The sequence below is a fragment of the Pipistrellus kuhlii genome, unplaced genomic scaffold (genome assembly GCF_014108245.1).
Source record: "Pipistrellus kuhlii isolate mPipKuh1 unplaced genomic scaffold, mPipKuh1.p scaffold_m20_p_2, whole genome shotgun sequence".
In the NCBI taxonomy this organism is placed as follows: domain Eukaryota; kingdom Metazoa; phylum Chordata; class Mammalia; order Chiroptera; family Vespertilionidae; genus Pipistrellus; species Pipistrellus kuhlii.
The window spans coordinates 176,334,310-176,355,251 of record NW_023425515.1 but is presented as its reverse complement, the minus strand read 5'-3'; the positions used below and the strand labels follow the sequence as shown (position 1 = coordinate 176,355,251).

The 20,942-nt window shown below is 54.8% G+C and overlaps 1 protein-coding gene and 1 non-coding gene across 3 annotated transcripts in view; one reads left to right on the top strand and one right to left on the bottom strand.

The window, feature by feature from the left end:
• Window positions 1–4,128: 4,128 nt before the first annotated feature.
• On the bottom strand, window positions 4,129–4,255 carry LOC118725109. Its single transcript, XR_004989855.1, has one exon. It is a non-coding gene; the product is annotated as a small nucleolar RNA SNORA65 (small nucleolar RNA).
• A 3,667-nt stretch (window positions 4,256–7,922) lies between these two features.
• Window positions 7,923–20,942, top strand: part of KIAA1522 (KIAA1522 ortholog) — a 28,289-nt gene continuing 15,269 nt past the window's right edge. The window contains exon 1 of one of the 2 annotated variants that reach the window (XM_036446389.2): window positions 7,923–8,237. In XM_036446389.2, the coding sequence (XP_036302282.1) occupies window positions 8,015–8,237 (223 nt within the window). In that variant the 5' untranslated portion in view covers window positions 7,923–8,014. Of the gene's footprint in view, window positions 8,238–18,347; window positions 18,528–20,942 lie in introns of those variants that run through there. The other variant, XM_036446391.2, reaches the window with a different exon arrangement.

Sequence of the window (20,942 nt, the reverse complement as noted above, 5' to 3'; positions counted from 1 at the left end):
GTCTCTGTGTATCAGCCTGTCTGTGTATAATTGTGTGTGTGGTGGTGGGGGGTGGTTTGCATCTGTGCATGAGTTTGTGTTTCTGTATCTCTGTGTTTATGTGTTTAGATGTCAGGCTGTCTTAGTGTGCCTGAGTGTTTACAGTTACCTAGATGTGTCTGTGTGTATCTAGGTTTGTTTTGCTGTGTGTATCTGTGCATCTGGGCGTGCCAGTGTGAAATGGTGTGCATGTGAGTGTGCCACCTTGCTTGTGTCTCCGTGGGTTTATGTGGGACCCTGTATGGATGGGGGTTGTCTCAGCTGTTTCCCTCTGATCATGGGCAGGAGCTCTGCACACGTCCTCACCCCTCCTCCAGCTTCCAGAAGCCCTGCTGAGGGCGTCTCCCTCCTGGCACTGCCCTCGGGCACAGGGCCAGTCTTGCTGCCCTGGACTGGTGGAGTGTCTGCCAACACCTTGAGGGCCCCGCCCAGCGACCCCCTACAGGAAGCCTGATAAGCTCACAGGCCAGACTGGTCACCCCCCCATTTTGGGGGTGAGAACTGAACAGTGAACCCCTCTCCTTAGAGAGCAGTGAGCCCCGTGGATCTCGGGGTCAGGAAATCCCTACTCTCTCTGCCAAGGTCAGTGTCCAACAGGCTCTCTGCTTTTTGTGTGTGCTTGTCAGATGCAGCCAGACAACAGCTAAACAAAGCACATCCCCATGGCAACCCACCTCTGCCTGGAACTTGGGCAGTTCAGTGGTTTTGTGGCCCCTTCAGGCGCACGCGCACGCCCGGATGGGGGTGGATGGTGAAGATGAGTAATGAAGCTTCTGAGTGTGTGCGCTGCGCCCCACCCCACCCCCAAAGCGCACGCAAATACCGCCAAACGCACACTTTCCCCAGGTGAGGTCATCAGAGGCTGGGATGGGGAAATGGGTGCCCAGAGAGGGCAAGCGTCTTGCCCAAGGACACCCAGCAAGTTAGGGGCAGGACTGAGGTGAGAACCAGATTAGGCTAACTTTTTTTTTTTTTTTTAAATATATTTTATTGATTTCTTACAGAGAGGAAGGTAGAGGGTAGAGAGTTAGAAACATCGATGAGAGAGAAACATTGACCAGCTGCCTCGCCTGCAACCAAGGTACATGCCCTTGGCCGGAGTCGAGCCTGGGACCCTTCAGTCCATAGGCGGACGCTCTATCCACTGAGCTAAACCGGTTAGGGCTAGGCTAACTTTTTTTAAAATATATTTTATTGATTTTGTACAGAGAGGAAGAGAGAGAGGCAGAGAGCTAGAAACGTCGATGAGAGAGAAACATCGACCAGCTGCCTACCTGGGATGTGCTCGCAACCAAGGTACATGCCCTTGACCGGAATTGAACCCGGGACCCTTCAGTTCCCAAGCCGACGCTCTATCCATTGAGCCAAACCGGTTTTGGCACTAGGCTAACTTTTGACAAGCCATTGAGCTGAGCGGGCTGGGTAATCCATTTCCGTGCAGACTTCAGAATAAAGCTTCTCCTGACATTTCTACCAAGTTTTAAAAACGCCTACCACTTGCCCCTGCTTGTCGATGAAGCCCAGTATTCTCTAATTACCAATTAAAACGAGCTGCCGCAGAAATAAGTTGAATGCTGGTTCTCAGTTAAAACATAACCAGCTCTATACCTCAGGGTTTCAGGCTTTTAGTCCCCACCAAAATGTCATCATTGTTCCTGCTGATTTACTTTGTGGTAAGTAAAGCTTATAAGTTTTGAGTTATACAATAAATTTGTATCTACAAAACATGTTTTATCCATTTTATCTCTCAGATAAAATTCGGGTAGCTTTTGTTTGAGGAGAAAAAGGAAAGTTCCAATGCTAAAAGCAAAAGTTTTTGTTTTTCTTAATTAACTAATTAATTAATTAATTAATTAATTAATTTTAATATATTTTATTGAATTTCCACAGAGAGGAAGGGAAAGGAACAAAGAGCCAGAAACATTGATGAGAGAGAAACATCGACCAGCTGCCTCCTGCACACCCCCTACCGGGGATGTGCCCGCAACCAGTGTACATGCCCCTGACCGGAATCGAACCTGGGACACTTCAGTCCGCAGGCCGACGCTCCACCGCTGAGCCAAACCAGTCAGGGCTTTTTTTTTTTTTTTTTTTTTTTTTTTTTTTTTTAGTATTTTTATTGATTTCAGAGAAGAAGGAAGAGAGAGAGAGAGAAACATCAATGATGAGAGAGAATCATTGATCGGGTGGGTGCCTCCTGCATGCCTCCTACTGGGGATTGAGCCCACAACCCAGGCATGTGCCCTCGATCAGTGTCGAACTTGGGAACCTCAGTCCGCAGGACGACATGCTATCCACTGAACCAAACCAGCTAGGGCTAAAAGCAAAAGTTTGAAACCATCTTTCTACACTGTGTATATGAGGAGAGTGACCATCTGGCCCCAGAACCTGGCCAATCCGGAAGCCTGGAGCACAGAGCTGCTCTCAGGAGTCTGGGCAGAGGCAACAGCTACTTTTCCTCTCTCTTGTCTCCCCGCCTCTCTTCCCCCTCCTCTCTGGTACCCTCCCTCCCTCAGCCTCAGCGCTGGGAGCCCAGCACTCCACGGGTCCAGCCACACAGCTAACATCTTGCAGGTATTTCACCTTTCAACCCATCAGGGAAAATGGGTGGAATTGGGCTTGGGGCCTGATTCTAAGCGATACTGGGAGGATCAAAGAAGACCTGGCAGGGCAGGGCGGGTGTTTGCAATGTTAACACACTGCACCCGTGTCAGGCGCAGGAATGCCCGCTGTAGAGGTGGGACCTGCGGGTTCTCCCCTCACCCTTGGGCTAGGGAGGAGGAGGAGGCGGTGCATCTGATGTCTGGAACCCCTTTCTACCTTAAAAAAAATATATATATATATATATATATATTGACTTCAGAGAGGAAGGGAGAAAGAGAGAGAGATAGAAGCATCAATGATGAGAGAGAATCCTGCATGCTCCTTCCTTACTGGGGATTGAGCCCACAACCCAGGCCTGTGTCCTTAACCAGAATTGAACCCGGGATCCTACAGTCCACAGGCTGACGCTCTATCCATGGAGCCAAACCAGCTAGGCCCCCTTTCTATCTTCTCCGCCCACTAAGAAGAGTAAAATGGTAGCCCTGGCCGGTGTGGTGCAGTGGGTTGAGTGTTGTCCCGTGCACCCAAGTGTCAATTCCAGGTCAAAGTACATACCCAGGTTTCGGGGTGGGGCCTATGTGTGGGGCAGTTGATCAATGTTTCTTTCTCCTGCTCCCTTCCTTTTTCTAAAACAATAAAAACACATTTAAAAACATACATATGGCCGAAACTGGTTTGGCTCAGTGATAGAGCACCGGCTTTCGGACTGAAAGGTCCCAGGTTTGATTCCGGTCAAGGGCATGTACATTGGTTGCGGGCACATCCCCAGTGGGTGGTGTGCAAGAGGCAGCTGATTGATGATTCTCTCTCATCAATGTTTCTAGCTCTCTATCCTTCTTTCTCTCTGTGAAAAATCAATAAAATATATTTTTAAAAAATACATATGTTAAATAGGGTCAAATGGTAGGTCCTTATATTTCATTCTGAAACAGGACCCTTTGGAGAAGTTGGTTAACGCTCTGACCCTTTCCCTAGATAAACACATGAAGGTGCGTCCAAATGAATCAGAACATTTCCGGCGGTTTCTGGAGGCCCAGCTATGGCCTTCCCTCTCCCCATAGATACTCCCCCTTTCCAGGGTCTTAAAGGTCCACTCTTTTTAAAAAATCCTCACTGAAGGACATTTTTTCCATTGATTTCTAGAGAGAGAGTGAAAGGGAGGGAGGAGCAGGAGGTGGGGGGTGGGGGAGGGAGAAAAACATCTAAGTGAGAGATACACAGCCATGATTGGTTGAACTGGGTATCGAACCTGCAACCCTTCAGTCCACAGGCCGACGCTCTGAGTCAAACTGGCCCGAGCTTAACCTGCAACTTTTGAAAGTAGTTTGCGTGGAGCGGGGGAGGGCGCCTGACACAAAGCAGGTGCCTGTTCACACACATAGACACAACACACATGAACACAAATCACTTTTATTTTATTTTTATTTATTTTTCACAGCCCAAAGCCAGAGCAGACCACACAATGTCCTCCCTCGGCCACTCCCTGGTTGTTCCCATGTTTTCGGCACAGAGTCAGCCACATGAGGAATAACTCTGTTTCCTAAGCTGGGGGTTAGTTTCAGCTCACCCCTGATTGCACCAGCCATGAACACAAAGCACTTTCAAAACCCACCTCTAGGCTGGCTGGCAAGTCACCCACCTCTCTTTAGGCTTTTATTTTATTAAAAAAAAATTATATATATATATATATATATATATATATATATATATATATATATATATATATATATTGATTCTTACAGAGAGGAAGGGAGAGGGACAGAGAGCTAGAAACATCAAGGAGAGAGAAACATCAATCAGCTGCCTCCTGCACACACACACCCCCCTCCCCGCCACTGGGGATGTACATGCCCTTGATGGGAATCGAACCCGGAACCCTTCAGTCTGCAGGCTGAAGCTCTATTCTCTGAGCCAAACCGGTTTCAGTTCTTTATGCTTTCTTGTCCATGGAATAGGAATATTATTCATCTCTCAACATCTTCAACTTTGCAGAACTGCCCGGCTTTCCCCTCCAGTCCCAGCCCCTCCAATTGGTCTCAGCTCTGAGGGAAGCACAGGTGCTCCCCGCCCTGCCTGTGCGGTTTGCAGGCTCTCTCCCTCCCTGGTGTTCCTGTAAAATGAGGGAGGCCCGGCCACACCTTGTTGACTGTCCGGGCTGGAGTGTGTGTGGGAGGAGGCCAGGCCCCCAGGAAGGGACAAAGCGACAGAGCTGTTGTCCCTTTGTGGGGGAAGGGTTCCCAAGGTGGGCGGGGAGGGAAGGCTGGATGGGTGCGAGGGCGATGTCTGGGCGGTCTTGGGTTTTCCAAACACAGAGGGGGCAAAGCCAGAGGGTGGTGTGGTGTGGGGGCTGCTTCCCCAACCCTGGCTAGTGCTGGTTTCACCTTGGGGACAGGCTGGCACTTCCTCCCTTCAGGTGACAGCCTGGCTCCAGGGTGGACTTTGGGCCCTGCCCCTGGGGATGCTGGGAAGTCAGTGTTCTCAGCTGTTTGTAGGGCCAGCAGAGAAATGCAGCTGAGCCACCGAGAACCCAGAGAGCAGGGCTGCAGGGTAGCCCTTCCCAGGCCAGCCCTCTCTGGGACTCTCAGAAGGCTGTCTGTCCGTTCGGTCAGGAGACAGGGGGACGCTAGGAGATGCCGGCCTGAGGTCGGTCCAGGTTGGAAATGGGAGATGAGACTGTCTGAGTGGGAATATAACCCAGACCCCTTGCCACCACCTACCTTCCCTTCCTGACTTCCAGATCAGGGGACCCTCTCTGGGTTAATTCCCGGGCATCCTGGTTTGAGAGGCGCCTTCAGGGAACAATTATAGGAGCCGCTGGCAGGGCAGCTTCCTGGGTGGAGTCACACATTGTCCTGTATTTGAAATGGCTCATGTTCAGTTGCACGCTGTGCTGTTTTGCCCTGTTGAAATTTTATTTTTTCATTTTACCAAGGTACATACATGCCCTTAACCGGAATCAAACCTGGGACTTTCAGTCTGCAGGCTGACGCTCTATCCTCTGAGCCAAACCGGTTTCGGCTGCCCTCTTGAAATTTTAAACGAATCCTGAGCGAAAGACCCTGCATTTTCATTTTGTATTGAGCTCTGCAAACGATGTGGGCACCCTGGCTCCTGGGAAGAGAATGCTGAAAGGCTTGGTGGGAGCAAAACTAACCAACATTCCTCTCCCGATCTCCCTTCCCAAGAACCTTCCTCTCTCCTTCCTGCCCAAGGCATCCCGACGACCTAACAGGCCAAGACCTGCACCCAGCTCTCTCTCCAAGTCTCAGCCCTGCCCGAAACCCCAAGAGGCAGGGTCCTTGGGGCTAGTGTTGGGCTGGGAGAGAGCACAGGACAGGGCCCAGCGTGATTCCGGTGCTCTGGGATTGTGGGTCGGGTCAGAATGAATGGCTATTAGATGGGAAACTGAGGCTCAGCAAAGCCAGTGAGTGCCCCCCCTCCCCCCCAGGTGGGGAGAGTGCCAGCCATGGCCCAGGTTGGCCACAGCTGAGCCCCTGGGGATCCTCAGGCGGCTAAAGCAGGTGAAGGAGGTCACTCTGCACTCTAACCGCCCTACAGTATTACAGTGGGTGCTGCTTACATTACACCAGGACTGACTGGCTGGATAACCCCCACGAATGGGTCTTTGGAGACGAGGACCAGGAGAAAGCTACCTGACCAGGGTCAAGCTGGGCGAGGAAGACAAACTCTGGGGGGCGGAGTGATGATGATGCCCTTCCGGGGACCCAGAGAGGGAGTGCCAGGCCCCTGAACCCACGGCTAACCCCCAGGGCAATCCCAGCCCTGGGACCAGGCACCATGAGACCAGCATCGCTGGTCTTCTCTGCTCCGACCACTTCTGTGCTCTGGCAAGCACTGTCCTCTCCTCGCCTGTTTCCCTTCTGCTTTATGGGGTAACACCCTCTGCCCTGCTTGTTGTGGGATTAAATGATATAGAAGAGCTCAGTTAGCTATAATAAAGAGCTAGAGGCACAGCCTTTTCATGATTGTTTTTTTAAAAGATATATATATATATATTTAAAATATTTTATTGATTTTTTACAGAGAGGAAGGGAGAGGGATAGAGAGCTAGAAACATCGATCAGCTACCTCCTGCACACCCCACACTGGGGATGTGCCCGCAACCAAGGTACATGCCCTTGACCGGAATCAAGCCTGGGACCCTTTAGTCCGCAGACCGAAGCTCTATCCACTGAGCCAAACTGGTTTCGGCTAAAAGATATAATTTTTATTTTAGAAAGGAAGGGAGAGGGAGAGAAAGAAAGAAACGTCAATAATAAGAGAGAATCCCCGATTGGCTGCCTCCTGCACGCCCCACAATGGAGACCGAGCACTCAGCCAGGCATATGCCCGGACCAGGAACTGGACCCTGACCCCCTGGTCCACAGGTCCACGCTCAACCCCTGAGCCGCGCCCCCCGGGCACCTTTCATGGTGGGTAAAGGCTTTCCTCCCTATGGCGTCCCGGGTCACTTCTCACCCGCAGAGGATCTCAAACCCTTTATCCCCTGAGTGAACGGAGGCCCAGATTGGCCCCAGTCAGTGCTGAATATCTCAGTGGGAAACCCAGAGCCGGGCAGGGGTGTCTTGGGGTCCCACAGCCTAAGGGTAAACTGAGGCACTGCTCTAACTGCCCTCACCCGGGAGGGAGTCTTGGGTGCCAGCTGCACACAGAGGGTGGTGGGAAGCTGGGGAAGGGGTGGGGAGGGTGGGGAGGAGCAGAGGGCCGAGCTCTCATCGCACAGGAGAGAGGTCTGTGCACTGTCCCTCACAGGCCCGGGGCGCTCCTGAACCCCCAGTCTTCACGTCGGGGTCCTGCTCAGAATTCTTAGCATCCCCTTATTCCAGGTGAACAACCCCAGACCCCCGGCCCCTTCCAGACCAAAGCCCGGACACCCAGCCCTCCCAGGTCCAGCCCGCATGTCCCCTCGCTGCCCTGAGCCACCCCGCCCTCCAGCCCCCGGGGGGATCTTCCTCCCGCGACCCCGGCACCTCCGAGGCCCCGGCGCCCGCACGGAACCCCGAACCCGCCCCCCGGACCCGCCCGCGACCCCGCCCTCCGGTCCCGGCCGTCCGCGGACTCCGGGGGCTCCGCCGCCGCCCCTCCCGCCCGACCTCGCCCCCCTCCGGCCTCGAACCCGAACCGCGCGGCGGGGCGCGGGGAGGAGCCCGGCAGCGCCTCCCGCCCCGCGGCCGCTCCCTCCCGGTCCTTCCCGCGGGCGGTCCCCGCGCCCCGCCCGCCGCCCCGCCCGCCGCCGCCGCTCCAGCCGCCCGCCTCGCCGCCCAAACTTTTCTCCGGGTCTCCCGCCGCCCGCGCCCCCGCCCCGCATGGGCGCCCGGCCGCCGGGGGCCTGACCGCCGCCCGCGCCCCCATGGCGGCCCGCGCGCCCCCCGCCGCACCTGCGGCCGAGGAGCCGGGCGGCCCCGGCAGCCCCCCGCGCCGCAGGAAGCCGCGCTCCGGCCTGCGCCGCGCCTTCAGCTGGCTGCGGGGCAAGCGGCGCAAGAAGAAGGCAGCGGGGGCCGAGGGCGCCGAGCCCGCCCCCCGGGCCAAGAAGGCGGACGACAAGGCCAAGAGGGCCAAGGGCAAAGGCCGAGGTAAGGCGCCGGGCGCGGGGGCTGCGCGCCCGCCTGCGCCCGGGTGGCAGCTGGGGGTCCCCTGGGGGGGGGGGGGGAGGCGGGGCTGCTGGAGGCCCCGATGCCGGGGCAGGGAGGGCCAGGGGCTCAGCCCAGGCAGCCCCGCTCTGGGCCCCCCGCCCCAGCATTTCCAGTCCCCAGTTCCGCCCCGCGTTGGGGGGTCGCCGGGAGGACCCTCTGCTGGGGCGGGGTCCCTGGCTGGATCACCAAGTGCAGGCAGTCCGCTCCAGGGGGTGAGGCAGCCCCCATCCCCCAGGCGCACCCCGGTCCTGCCCTCTGCTGAGTCAGGGGGTCAGAGATTGACGCTGGCCTGGGGCCAGTGGGAGAGGCGAGCGGCCCTGTGGCTTCCGTGGGGTGGGGTGTGGGGGTCCCTCTGGGTCTGGAACATCAACTACAGCCAAAAAGTGTGTCAGCGGGCTCGGCGGGTCTGGGTTCCCGGCCCCACAGAGGGACCCATCACGGAGCATATGCTTTATGTGGGTTCTTAAAAGCCAGCAGTGTTAGCTTTTCCCACCTGGGCCCTCTCACCGCTCACCTGTGCCAAACCACAAACATTGACCTTCCGGGTGGTGAGCTGTGGGATGTGCTCTTACAGACGGGGAAACTGTGGCCCAAGTTCACCGACAGAGAGGCTGCCCCTGGGCTGGGTGGGCACCGCGTCCTGCCTCTGGGCTCCCTCCGGCCTGCCCCATCCCAGCGAGGGGGTGAGGGAGAGGACACGAGTCTCTGGAAGAGGGTGGGGCTCCCTTGGGGCTGGCCATGCTGGGAAGTCCACCTTCACCCGGTGTGGCCGCTGCGCCCGCCCGGAGGTGAGGAAATGGCGCTGTGTGCGGCCCATCCCATTTGCCCGTGTTTACTCTCCCCGTGTCCTTTAACCATCGCCCCGGAGGAGAGCTAAAGGACACGTTCGGGATCAGGAAGAGGGTGAAAAGCCTCTTGTGTGCTTGCATCCGGCCTGATCTTCCTTTTGGACGAGGGCCCTGCTCCCCTGCAGCGCAGCCACAAACAGAAGTCAGGGTGCTGGGGCTAGGGTGGCGGGGCTGGCTTCTGAGGGAGGGTTGGGGTGTGTGTGTGTGTGTGTGCTCTGCAGTCTCAACAGGACCTGGGGTTTGTCCCAGGCCTGCCCCACTGGGATTCCATCTGAAGTCATCCCTGCCTCACTCAAGAGTCGTGGATCAGAAGTGCAACAGGATGGATTGTGGTCAGGCTATCCAGGGTTGGAGAGGGGACCCTTTTCAGGGAGCCCAGCCTAGAGGCAAAAGCTGGGAAAGCTGACCTGTAGGTCCCTCCTCCAACGGCCTGGGTTAGAGGTCACTGGGTCGTAGGCCAGGCCTCTCCCTGCCCGGTGTTTTGGCATCAGGTGGCACTGGGCTTTCCTGGCAGCAGGTCAGCCCGATGTGAGCCCACGTGCAGGACACGCCTCCCCCGCCCCCGGCTGTTGTGTCCGCAGGTCTGGGGGTGGCCCCAGGTACCCCTGGTGGAAGTCCTGCTCCTTTTGCTCCAGCCTCCCATTATTCCGATTGTTTTCTTGCCACCTGCCTGGCTCTCCTCCTTGTCTGTTTATGAAGAGAAATAAATCTGATCTCTCTAATCTCCTCTGGCACGGCCGGTCCGGAAGGGGAAACCCAAAGAAGGCTTAACTCTTTCTGGGGGGAACTATCCAAAAGGAGAGGAGGAGGAGGAGGGATACCCAGAAAATTCCTGGGCGCTTGGCTTCTGCTGGGAAAGACATGATGTCCCTTATCGCATTCTTTCCACCAGGGACCCACAGATGCAGGTCTCCCTCCCTTACTCCGAGTCCTCTCCTGGGAAATGGACGCTCTGGGTTTGCAGTAGAGTTTTGAGCACCTGACTTCCAGAATCCTCTTACTCCCTCACTGGCCTGCACACATTTCTAAAGGAAAGAGAGGAAACCTGACATTTATTGATTATTCTGAATGTGCCGGGAGGCCTATAGCCATGATCTCATTTGAACCCATTTGCAGATGAAAAAAATTGAGGCTCAGGGACAGTGAGTGCGTGATTTGCTTGAACCAGTGATTTTTCAACCTTGTGTGTCGCAACAGTTTTTAAAAACATGCAATAATACCTGACTGTGTAGTCGGAGCACTGACCTCTTTTCCCTTAGACGTCAGATAAAGACATGACAACAGCCCTGGCGGGGTGGCTCTACTGGGGTTGGTTGGGTGCTGTCCTGTGCGCAGACGGGTTGCTGGTTCTACTCCTGGTCTCCTGGTCAGTGGGAGAGGTGGGGGGTGGGGTTCTATTCCTGGTGGAGCCCTGGGGCAGATGCCTGAGTTGCCAGCTCCTTGTGGTGGGGGGAGGGTGGACATGGCTCTCACATCAGTGTTTCTTTCTCCCACTGCTTGCTCTCTCTTTAATTTTTAAAAAAATATGTTTTTATAGCCGAAACCGGTTTGGCTCAGTGGTAGAGCGTCGGTCTGTGGACTGAAAGGTCCCGGGTTCGATTCCGGTCAGGGGCATGTACATTGGTCGTGGGCACATCCCCGGTGGGGGGTGTGCAGGAGGCAGCTGATCGATGTTTCTCTCTCATCGACGTTTCTAGCTCTCTATCTCCCTCCCTTCCTCTCTGTAAAAAATCAACAAAATATATTTAAATATATATATATATATATATATATATATATATATATGTATATATATATATATATATTTAATTGGTGTTTTTACAGAGAGGAAGGGAAAGGGATAGAGAGCTAGAAACGTCGATGAGAGAGAAACATCGATCAGCTGCCTCCTGCACACCCCCCACCGGGGATGTGCCCACGACCAATGCACATGCCTTTGTCTGGAATCGAACCCGGGACCCTTGAGTCCGCAGGCCGACGCTCTATCCACTGAGCCAAACCGGTTTAGGCCTTGCTCTCTCTTTAAAAATCAATAGAAATATTAAATTCTCTCTCCCTCCCTCTCTCTCTCTCTCTCTCTCTCTCTCTCTCTCTCTCTCTCTCTCTCTCTCTCTCTCTCTCACACACACACACACACACACAAACGGCCAACCCAATAGTCATCTCATGTGAATGAGTCAGAATTACACTTAATGTTTTGTCCGATCAGCAAAACCTATAATATACTTTTTGGTGTGCCGCAGAATTTTAGTAATTAGTTTGTGTACCATGAGATGAACAAGGCTGAAAATTGCCAGCCTAATCTGGGATTTGAACTCAAATCATCTGTCTCCCAAACTGCTACTGTTTGCATAACACTCCCAAGTACATGGACCAGTGGTTAAGGCTTAAAGATCTTCTCACCCAACCCATTCTACAGGTGGGGAAAGGCCCAGAGAGAAGTGAGGGAACGTGACAGAGAGGGAAGAGCATCAGAGTCAGGAAATGAGCGTTCCAGTTCTGGCTCAGCTGCTAGCAAGTCCCGTGACGGGCAACTTCTCTGTGGCCTCACCGATTCCATTGCTGCCACAGGAAAGAGGGGACATTTGCCTTGACGGGTCTGTGACCTTTTTGTCTCTCCAAGATTCTTCCAAGAGACGCTATGAAGATTATATAAAAGTGAAGTCACCATAAAAATGCAAGGGATTGCTATTATAATTTTTAAAATCTATTTTATTGTTTTTTTATGAGAGGAAGGGAGAGGGATAGAGAGTTAGAAACATCAATGAGAGAGAAACATCGATCAGCTGCCTCCTGCACACACACACACACACACACACCCCTCAGGGATGTGCCCGTAACCAAGGTACATGCCCTTGACTGGAATCCAACCTGGGACCCTTCAGTCTGCAGGCCGACGCTCTATCCTCTGAGCCAAGCTGGTTTCGACAGCTATTATAATGTTTATAAGTTTAATCAAACCTGTGATCTAGGATAGCGGTTGCCAACCTTTCGGACCTCCGGGACCACCAGCAGTCTGCGGATCACCTGTTGGCAACCGCTGCTCTAGGACACAGTCCGAGGGAATCAGCTCTGAGGCCTGTTTGGACAACTCTGCTGCCTTTCGGTCTGCCCCCCTCGGGCCATGAGACTGGGAGACACAGGCAGGTTATTAACCACCCCCGCAAGCCTCAGTTTCCTTATCTGCAAAATAGAGATGATAAACCCTGGCTTTGCAGGGCTGTTTCAGGGACCCAGCTAGATAACAGACGTGCAAGTGCTTTGTGAGCTGTGCACGTGGTCCAGACAGGGGCAGGGTTCTGTGGTTGTGATGCTGAGGATGTGGCATTAGCTAAGTGCATCCCGATCCATGTTTGGGAAACAACTAACTCGCTTGGTTACACCTCACATACCCGTGGTGCTGAGGATTAGAGAGGGGCGTCCTGCAGGAGGGGGGACCCGCAGAAGCGGAGTCTTACCTTTGTCCGGGATACAGGCGTAAGAAAATGTAAACAAACATGAATCTATATTTTCCAGAAATGTCATCTGATCTCTAGACAAGCTGGGGGAGGAAGTGTTCCTGGGCCAGACGCCTGGACGGGAGCCCGTCCATCAGGGGAGGCGCTCTGGAGGAGGCGAGCAGGGTGTGGAAGGGCAGGGTGCTGGCTGATTGGAAGAGAAGGAACATGAAGGTTCTATGTGCCAGACCGTGGCCAGGCATTTTCAGGAATGTGTTGCCTGTCCTCAAAACAACCTGGGAGATAGGCATGTATCACCATTTCTAGGTGAGGATATAGGCCCGGAGGGGAAAGTAAGTTGATCAAGGTCACGTGGCCTCATTCATTTGAAAAGACATATTCTTGGCTAGACAGTGCTAAGCCTTGTTCGGGGCGATGTGACTATCTGGGCCAAGACAGGCCACGACCCCCATGTGGAAGGGATGTTCACAGCATGGCAGTGACAGAAGCACTCAGTCTGCTACCAGATGCCACACTCCTAACGGAGCACTGTGAGGTTGGATGTGGGTCTGGCTCTGCAGAGGAGTTGCAGAGTCTGTAGAGTCTTAGACAAGGACCAGCCTTGGGGAAAGGAATGTGCCGCCCTCCTGAAGGTTTTTGCTGGGGAATGGCGGTGGCTGGGGGTGGGAGTGAGAAGGGCTTCTGTACGGATAGTGAGAATTCCGGAGCCATCCTGCCAGGCCCAGCGGATTTAGCCGAGGCACGTTGGCCACTCATTCAGGGAGAACTGCCCTGGGCGTAGGGTTGTGGACAGATCCTGAGGTTGATTCTGCTCTGCTGGGTGACCTGGGGTAAGTCCCGCCTCGCGCTAGTCCAGACAGGCCCCGTCTTGAGAAAGGTAGGTTTTATAGCCTCTGAGATCCTTTCTAGTTCTAGAAGTCTGTGAGTTTGAGAATGGGCTGAAGGAGCAAGAGGGTAGGTGCTGGGGATGTGGGGGTGAGAACTAGGTCCAGGAAAGGAGAGCCTACCTTTGGTCATGGACAGGCCATGGGGACCCAGGGGCTTGGTTGCCATTGAAAGGAGGATGAGGAGAGTGCAGTGTCATAAAGCCACGTCTCCCTGTTGAGGAAGGAGTCTGTGTATCATCCGCCGGGGGAGTGACTTCCCCGGAGGAGTCTGGGTTTACCGCCCCCAGGCCCCTGTAAAGGGACTTGGGTCCAGACTGGAGATGGAGCTCCCTGGTATATTTCACAAATACTTATTAGCTGTTTAATATAATATATTAGTATAAGCACCCACCGTGTGCCACTGTCTTGGGATGAATGAGAGACAAGGTCCCCGTCCTCAGAGTTTGAGAGGAGCAGGAACCTGGGTCGAGGAGGCAGCTAAGGGTAAAAAATGTGACAAAAGAAGGAGCATAATGATCCCAGAGAGACACCAGAGATGGCTTCTCTGAGGAGGTGACACATGACTAAAATCGAAGGATGAGGAGAAGCTGGGTGGAGGGTTTTGCAGCGCTGGAATGAGGCAAGGCACCTGCTGGGGACTGGGGCCGGCTGACTGCCTGGGTCCTGGGGGCACAGACCCCACCATACCGCACTCTTCTGTACACCCTGAGGGCAGGGCCTGGGCTGTCTTTTCCCTCTGCTTAGCACAGGGCCTGGCACTAAGTGGCTTTGGGTGATAGGTGGGTGACCTGATAGGGGCCCCCAGTGTACGGGCACCTCTGGATCCTAGACGCTCAGAATGGATGGCGTGAGATGTCACAGGGAGCCCTCACAGCACATGGAGGTGGGCAGCTGAGGCCCACACCTGTCAGCTTTTCCCGCCTGCTCAGCCTTCAAATGGAAAATCCCATGTCAGGGAGGTGCCTCTAGCAGGGGTGGAATGAGATGAGCAGGAAGCTGAGACTAAGAAGGCTGCCATCCCCACCCTTAGCTCCGACACCTTCTGATACCTTCCGGTTCCAGCTGCCTCTCCCTCCTTGTGGGGGCCCTGAATCTGCACCCACGGCACACATCCCAGCATTCTCCTGGAAATCCCCTCAGCCAGGGGCCCCTCCCCCAACTATGCCCGTCCGCTGGTCCCCGAAGCTGGATGGCTAATCCTGTGGCCTCTGTTTTCAGCAGAGGGCTGCGAGGGGGCCCCCCCTCACCACCTGCCCCTGGGAAATCCCCCTCTCCCCAAACCCTGAGAGCCGTCCCAGCTGCTCCGGGCCTGTCACATGCTGCTGAGACTCATGAGAAGAGGCATTGTCTATTATGTGGGCCACCGCGAACGTGGTGGTGGTGGGGGAGCAGGTATACGCACCTCACCTCCCATACAGACCCTAGGGCCACCTCTAGCCCTTGGGCTGACTCGGGGAAGGAAGCAGGTGGAAACGTTCCTTGGGGCAGGAGGGGGACATCTCTGTCCACCTTCCCAATGATTACATCCCTCTTCGGTTCACTGTCCGCTGCACTCACAGGGTGCCTGGCCCTGTGTTTGGCAAGGTGTGCTGTAGAATCTTAATAATTAGTTTATGCGTGCCATGAGATGAAAAAGGTTGAAACCTCAAATCTTCTGGCAAAATGCATGACTGCCAGGAGGCTGCCGGTGGGGTCTGCTCCAGGTAGGGCTTCCTGGGTGTTTAGGGCGCCCTCTCCTCCACGCCTGTGGCCAGTGAGGCCTCCAGCACCGTTTCCCAAGAGGCGCAGGAGGCACTCAGGCTCAGCGTTGTGTTTCCAGGAGTTCTGGTGCATTTGCCAACCGTACTACCTACTTCTGCCCACCAGTCCCGCCCAAGCTCGCCCAGGCTCATGGCGATGGCAGTCCTCTCCCCTCTAGGATCCCGGAGCAAGCACAGCCGCTGTAGCCTCAGTACGTAAGACCGGGAGAGTGCCCCGGGCTCCCCTGCCCACCCTCTTCACCTCCACCAGAGCTTAAGCGCCATCATCACTACCTCCACCAGTACGCAAGTCCAACCATCCGCACCTCTCCCAGTTTCCGTTCAACGCGTATGGCATACCTGACTGTCCACTGGGCCTGGGGTTACTAAGAGACACGAGGCCATCCCTGCCCTTGGGAAATTTGCTTTCTGGTGGAGACAGCTGCTGGGGAATCTGAGCTGTGACCAGGTCTCTGTGAGCGGCAGCACGGATGCCTGTGGGAGTAGGGCAGCAGGGAAACCTTCACGGAGGAGTGAACTATGGAGCGGGCCTTACAGGGACTCTCCCGGGCAAAGGTGGAAGAGGAAGGAGTGTGTGTGAAGGTCTGGGGGGGTGCACTGGGGAGTGGCAAGGAGTTCTGTGCAGCTGAAATTCTGAAATGAGAATGGCGTGGCTGGAGATGAGGTTCAACTGGTGGGCAGGGCAGCCCCTGCATGGCCTCCTGCCCTCAATTCATGCCCAGGGATTTGTATGTTACCCTTTAAAAAAAAAATAAAATTATATATATATATATATATATATATATATATATATATATATATATATTATTGATTTTTTACAGAGAAGAAGGGAGAATAGAGAGTTAGAAACATCGATGAGAGAGAAACATGGATTAGCTGCTCCTGCACACCCCCTACTGGGGATGTGCCTGCAACCAAGGTACATGCCCTTGACTGGAATTCTGATCTGGGACCTTTCAGTCCGCAGGCTGATGCTCTATCTACTGAGCCAAACCGGTTAGGGCACGTTACACTTAAAAAAATAAAGAAATAAAAATAAAAAAATATATATACACTTTATTGATTTTTTTACCGAGGGGAAGGGAGAGTTAGAAACATCAATGAGAGAGAAACATCTATCAACTGCCTCTTGCACATTTCCTATTGGGTATGCGCCCACAACCAAGGTATATGCCCTTGGCTGGAATGGAACCTGGGACCCTTGAGTCTACAGGCTGACGCACTATACACTGAGCCAAACCAGTTAGGGCTTGTACAGTACCCTTCAGTGTTCTTTCTGCTCTCCTACACCACCTTTCCCCTGATGGGCCTCTGTTTCCCCATCTGTAAGTTAATGGAATTGGGCTAGGAGATCTCTGACACGAGGACCCTCTTCTCTGTACAAAGCAGGGAGCCTTGTGTGTACAGTTGGTATATAGTGTGTGCTCGATGAGTATTTTCTGGATGGAGGAATAAAATACAGCTCCTCAGAGATCGCACTGTCGGCAGCCTCAGACTCTTAGCAAGATATGGGCATCAGAGAGTGGGGAAGAACAGCTTTGCCTCTCCCACTTTGCAGAGACAGGGTGTTCTGGAGCCAGTGGGCTTAGAGGCAGTGTGGTGTAGTGGAGGGGTTTGCCCAGGTGGCAGACAGGATGAGCCATGTAGAGATTAGAAATGAGGGCTCTGGACTCGCAGCCCAGCATTCTCTCTGCTGCACCACGCTGCCCCTCGTTGGAGAGAAAGAGCAGAGTGATAGTAAAGGAGAGGAATTTCCCAGGCTTTGGGGCTCTGGGAAGGTCCCTGGGCACAAGGGTGCTCATGTGGACACAGAGACGGGGGCAGCCTGGCAGCCAGGAAGGCTTTTCGAAGAGGTGAGGTTTGGCCTGGAGTTGAAAAACAAAGACTTGTATAAAGGGAGGGGCACATATCTCCACAGATGCACAGACATGGCTGGTTTTATATATGTCTATTGACTATACTCTCCATGACTTAAATTTACACACGCAAATGTAGATATGGGCATAGGTTCAATAAACAGAATTGTACAATCATACCTATACACAAAAGCACATGCAATTACACAATTTGTAGATAAACAAATTTACACTTACATGCACACAGGCAGGTTCTTACCCACTTGAATGCATAAAACCAGTGTTATCCAGCCACCTTGAGCAAGACATAGGCAGATACATAGTTACATAGGCAGTCACAGTTACATAGGCAGATACACAAACATACACATCCAGACGTTTGAAAACAGACTAAATGATATGGATATGGGCACACAGTTACACACAGATGATTACATAAAGAGGAAACCATATATTCAGGGTCACAGATGTATACACAGGTGCACAACTAGATAGCCACATTCGAGCACAGTTACAAACGCCCAATTACATGCCCTTCTTCAGGTCAAAGAGGGGCACAGATAAACTGAGGAGTGGTAGCACGGGGCAGAGGGCTTTGGAGTCAGTTCGGATCTGAATCCTAGCTCTGTAGTTTAATGCTGTCTAACTTTGGACTAGTCAGTTGACTTCATGGAACTTCGATTTCCCCATCTATAAAATGGAGATGATAAAAGCACCTACCTTAGATCATTGTTTTGTGGATGATGAAGTCCTGCATGAAAGCGGTTACCCAGTCCCTGTACACGCTACAGAAAAGGGCGCCACTATTATTTGGAACACCATTATTACAGAAATATGGTCAGATTGATACATTTTACACCTCCTGCACGGAGGCAGGAGATACACACACAGACACGTGACATTCCCAGGGTAGTGTTTAGGGGGCCTTCGCAGCAGGAGGGCTCCAGAACCCGCCGGTCTGGATCCTGGGGCCCGCTTATCTCCATTCCGCCGCCGTCCTCAGGTCGGCGGCCCTTGGGCTGGGAGGGCGAGCTACCTGCTGGCCTCACCTGGCCGGGCCCTGCCTTTCCGGGGAGCGTTCAGGGCGGGGCGGCTCAGCTGGTCTCCCAGGTCCTGGGGGCGGGGCCTGTGGGGCGCGCGCCAGGCCCCGCCCCCCGCCCGCCCGCCCCGGCCCGGCCATTGGCCGCGGGGCCCGGGGGCGTGGCCGCGCCGGGGCTGGGGGCGCCCGCGGTGGCCGCCGCGAGTCTCTGCCTGCCTCCCGGGGCTGCGGGCCCGGCGGCCCGGCTGGTTGGGCTGCGCTCGGGCTCCCGCGCCGGCTCCTGCGCCCGCCATGGGCAACTCGCACCACAAGAGGAAGGCCCCCAGCGGCCCGCGGGCCCGCAGCTTCTGGCGGTTCGGGCGGTCGGCGAAGCGGCCCGCAGGTAGGGGCTGGGGTGGGGGCGGGGCAGCGGGGGAGGGTCTCCCTGCGGCAGCGGCGCCACCGCTGCTGCCCCCGCCCGGGGCCGGGCGCGCGGGAGTGAGAGTGTGTGTGTGTGTGTGGCCGGGCATTCCCCGCATAGACCCCGCTCCTCACATGCACACACAGACACATGCAACACCTACGGGCAGGCACATGTACATGTCCACAATGTACAGCCACACACAACACTCAGATGAACGGACATACAGACCCAAGATCACATACACATTTACACCCACACCATCGCTGTAGGACGCACAGACACACATATACCTATGCCAATGATTTACACAGTCACACGAACCACATCACATCACAGATTCAGACACACAGCCGTGTGCACACACATTAGTCATGTAGGTACAGTGGTCCAACGGGTGAGGTACACAGATGTACCCACAGGTACAGAACTGCACAACCAGCCAGACTCACAGCCAGGGTGAAAGACAGACCCTAAGGAATGTGTGTACACACACACACACACACACACACACACTTGTTTCGCAGGCCTTAGCCCCCAACAGGCTGAAAGTTTGCAGGAGGGAGGGGAGACAAAGGTGCAGGGGAGAAGCAGGAAGCCAGGGGCTGGAGGCTCGGGGCCACCTCCGTCTGGCGCCATCAGGAGTCAGACTGGTTCTGGTTCTGGTTCTCTGGGCTCCCTCCCACCCCCGCTCGCTCCGCCGCAGCCTGCCAGGCCCTGCGCCGCCGCCCCCCCCCAACCCCCCCCGCGGTCCCTGTGGTCGCTGCCGCATCTCCCCCTTTCAGCGCAGCCACCCAGCTGGAACACAGCCTTCCCGACGTGCTGCGGGATCCCTCCGCGGGTCACATTCCAGCCTCCGAGTGGGGGGAGGAGGGGAGAATGGGGAAGACTTCCCACCCCAGAGCTGGGAGAGGGGATTCCTGGCTTCCCCCAGTGGGTAGGCAGTTCAGGGTACCCCTCAGAATCCCAAGGGGTGCGGAGGAGGGACTGTCGAGAGTATCGACTTCCCCCACCTGGTGAATCCAGGGTGGGATTCAAACCCCCTCCCTAACCCTCCCCAGGAAGATAAAGGATCTCCAACAGAGGAAGGTATCAGCTGGTCTTTGGAAGTGAGAGGATCACGGAAGAGATGGGGTGCCCCCCCCCCACCTCTTTTGCTGTGATGGGGGAATCCACCCATGGCTTCCCAGGATGGCCCACATTCCTAGAAAATTCTGAATGAGATGATCTCATTCCTTTGGGCCGGGAATTTGGGGGCCTGGGTTCTCGGTGTGGCTCTGGCATGGGCTCCCGTGACCTTGAGCAGATTGCTTTCTGTTCTCTGGACCTCCCTGACTCCAGTGGCGGGTGTCTTCCTTTGAAATTAGGGGGGGGGGAGCTTAGCTTAGGTGACTCCTTGAGACCCTTACAGGGTGGTTAGCCGTTTCATGGATAAAGAGACTGAGGTTTAGAGAGGGTGGGCTTCTCCGAGTTCATTTGAAGATGAATCCTGATAACCAGAATAACAGCAGGAAAAGGGTTACGTCCTCGTAGGCTCTCTGAGGATTCCCCAGGTGTGCTGAGGGGAGACTCCAGGCCTTTCCAATAGACCCCTGTGCTAGCTGTGCCGGAGCCAGGCTCTGCCCACCTGCCTCCTCTGAGGGCTGCAGTGAGGGGGTGGGGCTGGGCTGGGGCTCTCCCTCTGCCCCCCCCCCCCCCCCCCCCCCCCCCGCCACTGTAAGCGGGTGGTTTCCTGAGAACCAACTGTGGGCCCAGCCTTGTGACCATTCGTGCGGGGAGGAGAGATTAGGAGGGCTGTGTTTACAGTCTCCCGCCCGTTGGCCCTGAAGGGAGAGGCCAGGGGCTTTTAGCAGCCCTTGTGCTCGCTGAGTTCCTGCTGCAGCTCAGAAGCCAGCCGGGCTTCAAGGTGTACAAAACAAATGCAATGTCAAGGCAACCCAGAGATAAGTGTGGAGGCTGGGGCAGACACTAGGTCAGTGGTCGGCAAACTGCGGCTCGAGAGCGGCGGTTTGCCGCTCTGTTGACTAATGAGTTTGCCGACCACTGCTCCAAGTCATATGTCAAAAGGCTTTTGGGTTTGGGTCAGTTTTAGAAACTAGGGAGAGGGTCTTAATCTGGTCTTGGAAGGAACTGCAAGTTTGGAATTAGTCCCGACTTGTCGATTGAGAGAGACATTTCATCTCTGGGGTGAGTTGTGAGCAAAGGCAGTGGAGGCTCCCGCCTGGGAGAAGTTCTCCTGTGAATGCAAACGTCAGCCCTTTGGGTTTGTGCTGAGGATTCCAAGGCCTCCCTAGCCTCAGCCTCTGCTACCCCAGGCCCAGGGATGGAACTGGTTCCCGAGCACTTATCATTTGGTCAGTCTGAGAGAGGATGTGGGAGAGGAGGGAAGGAAGCAGA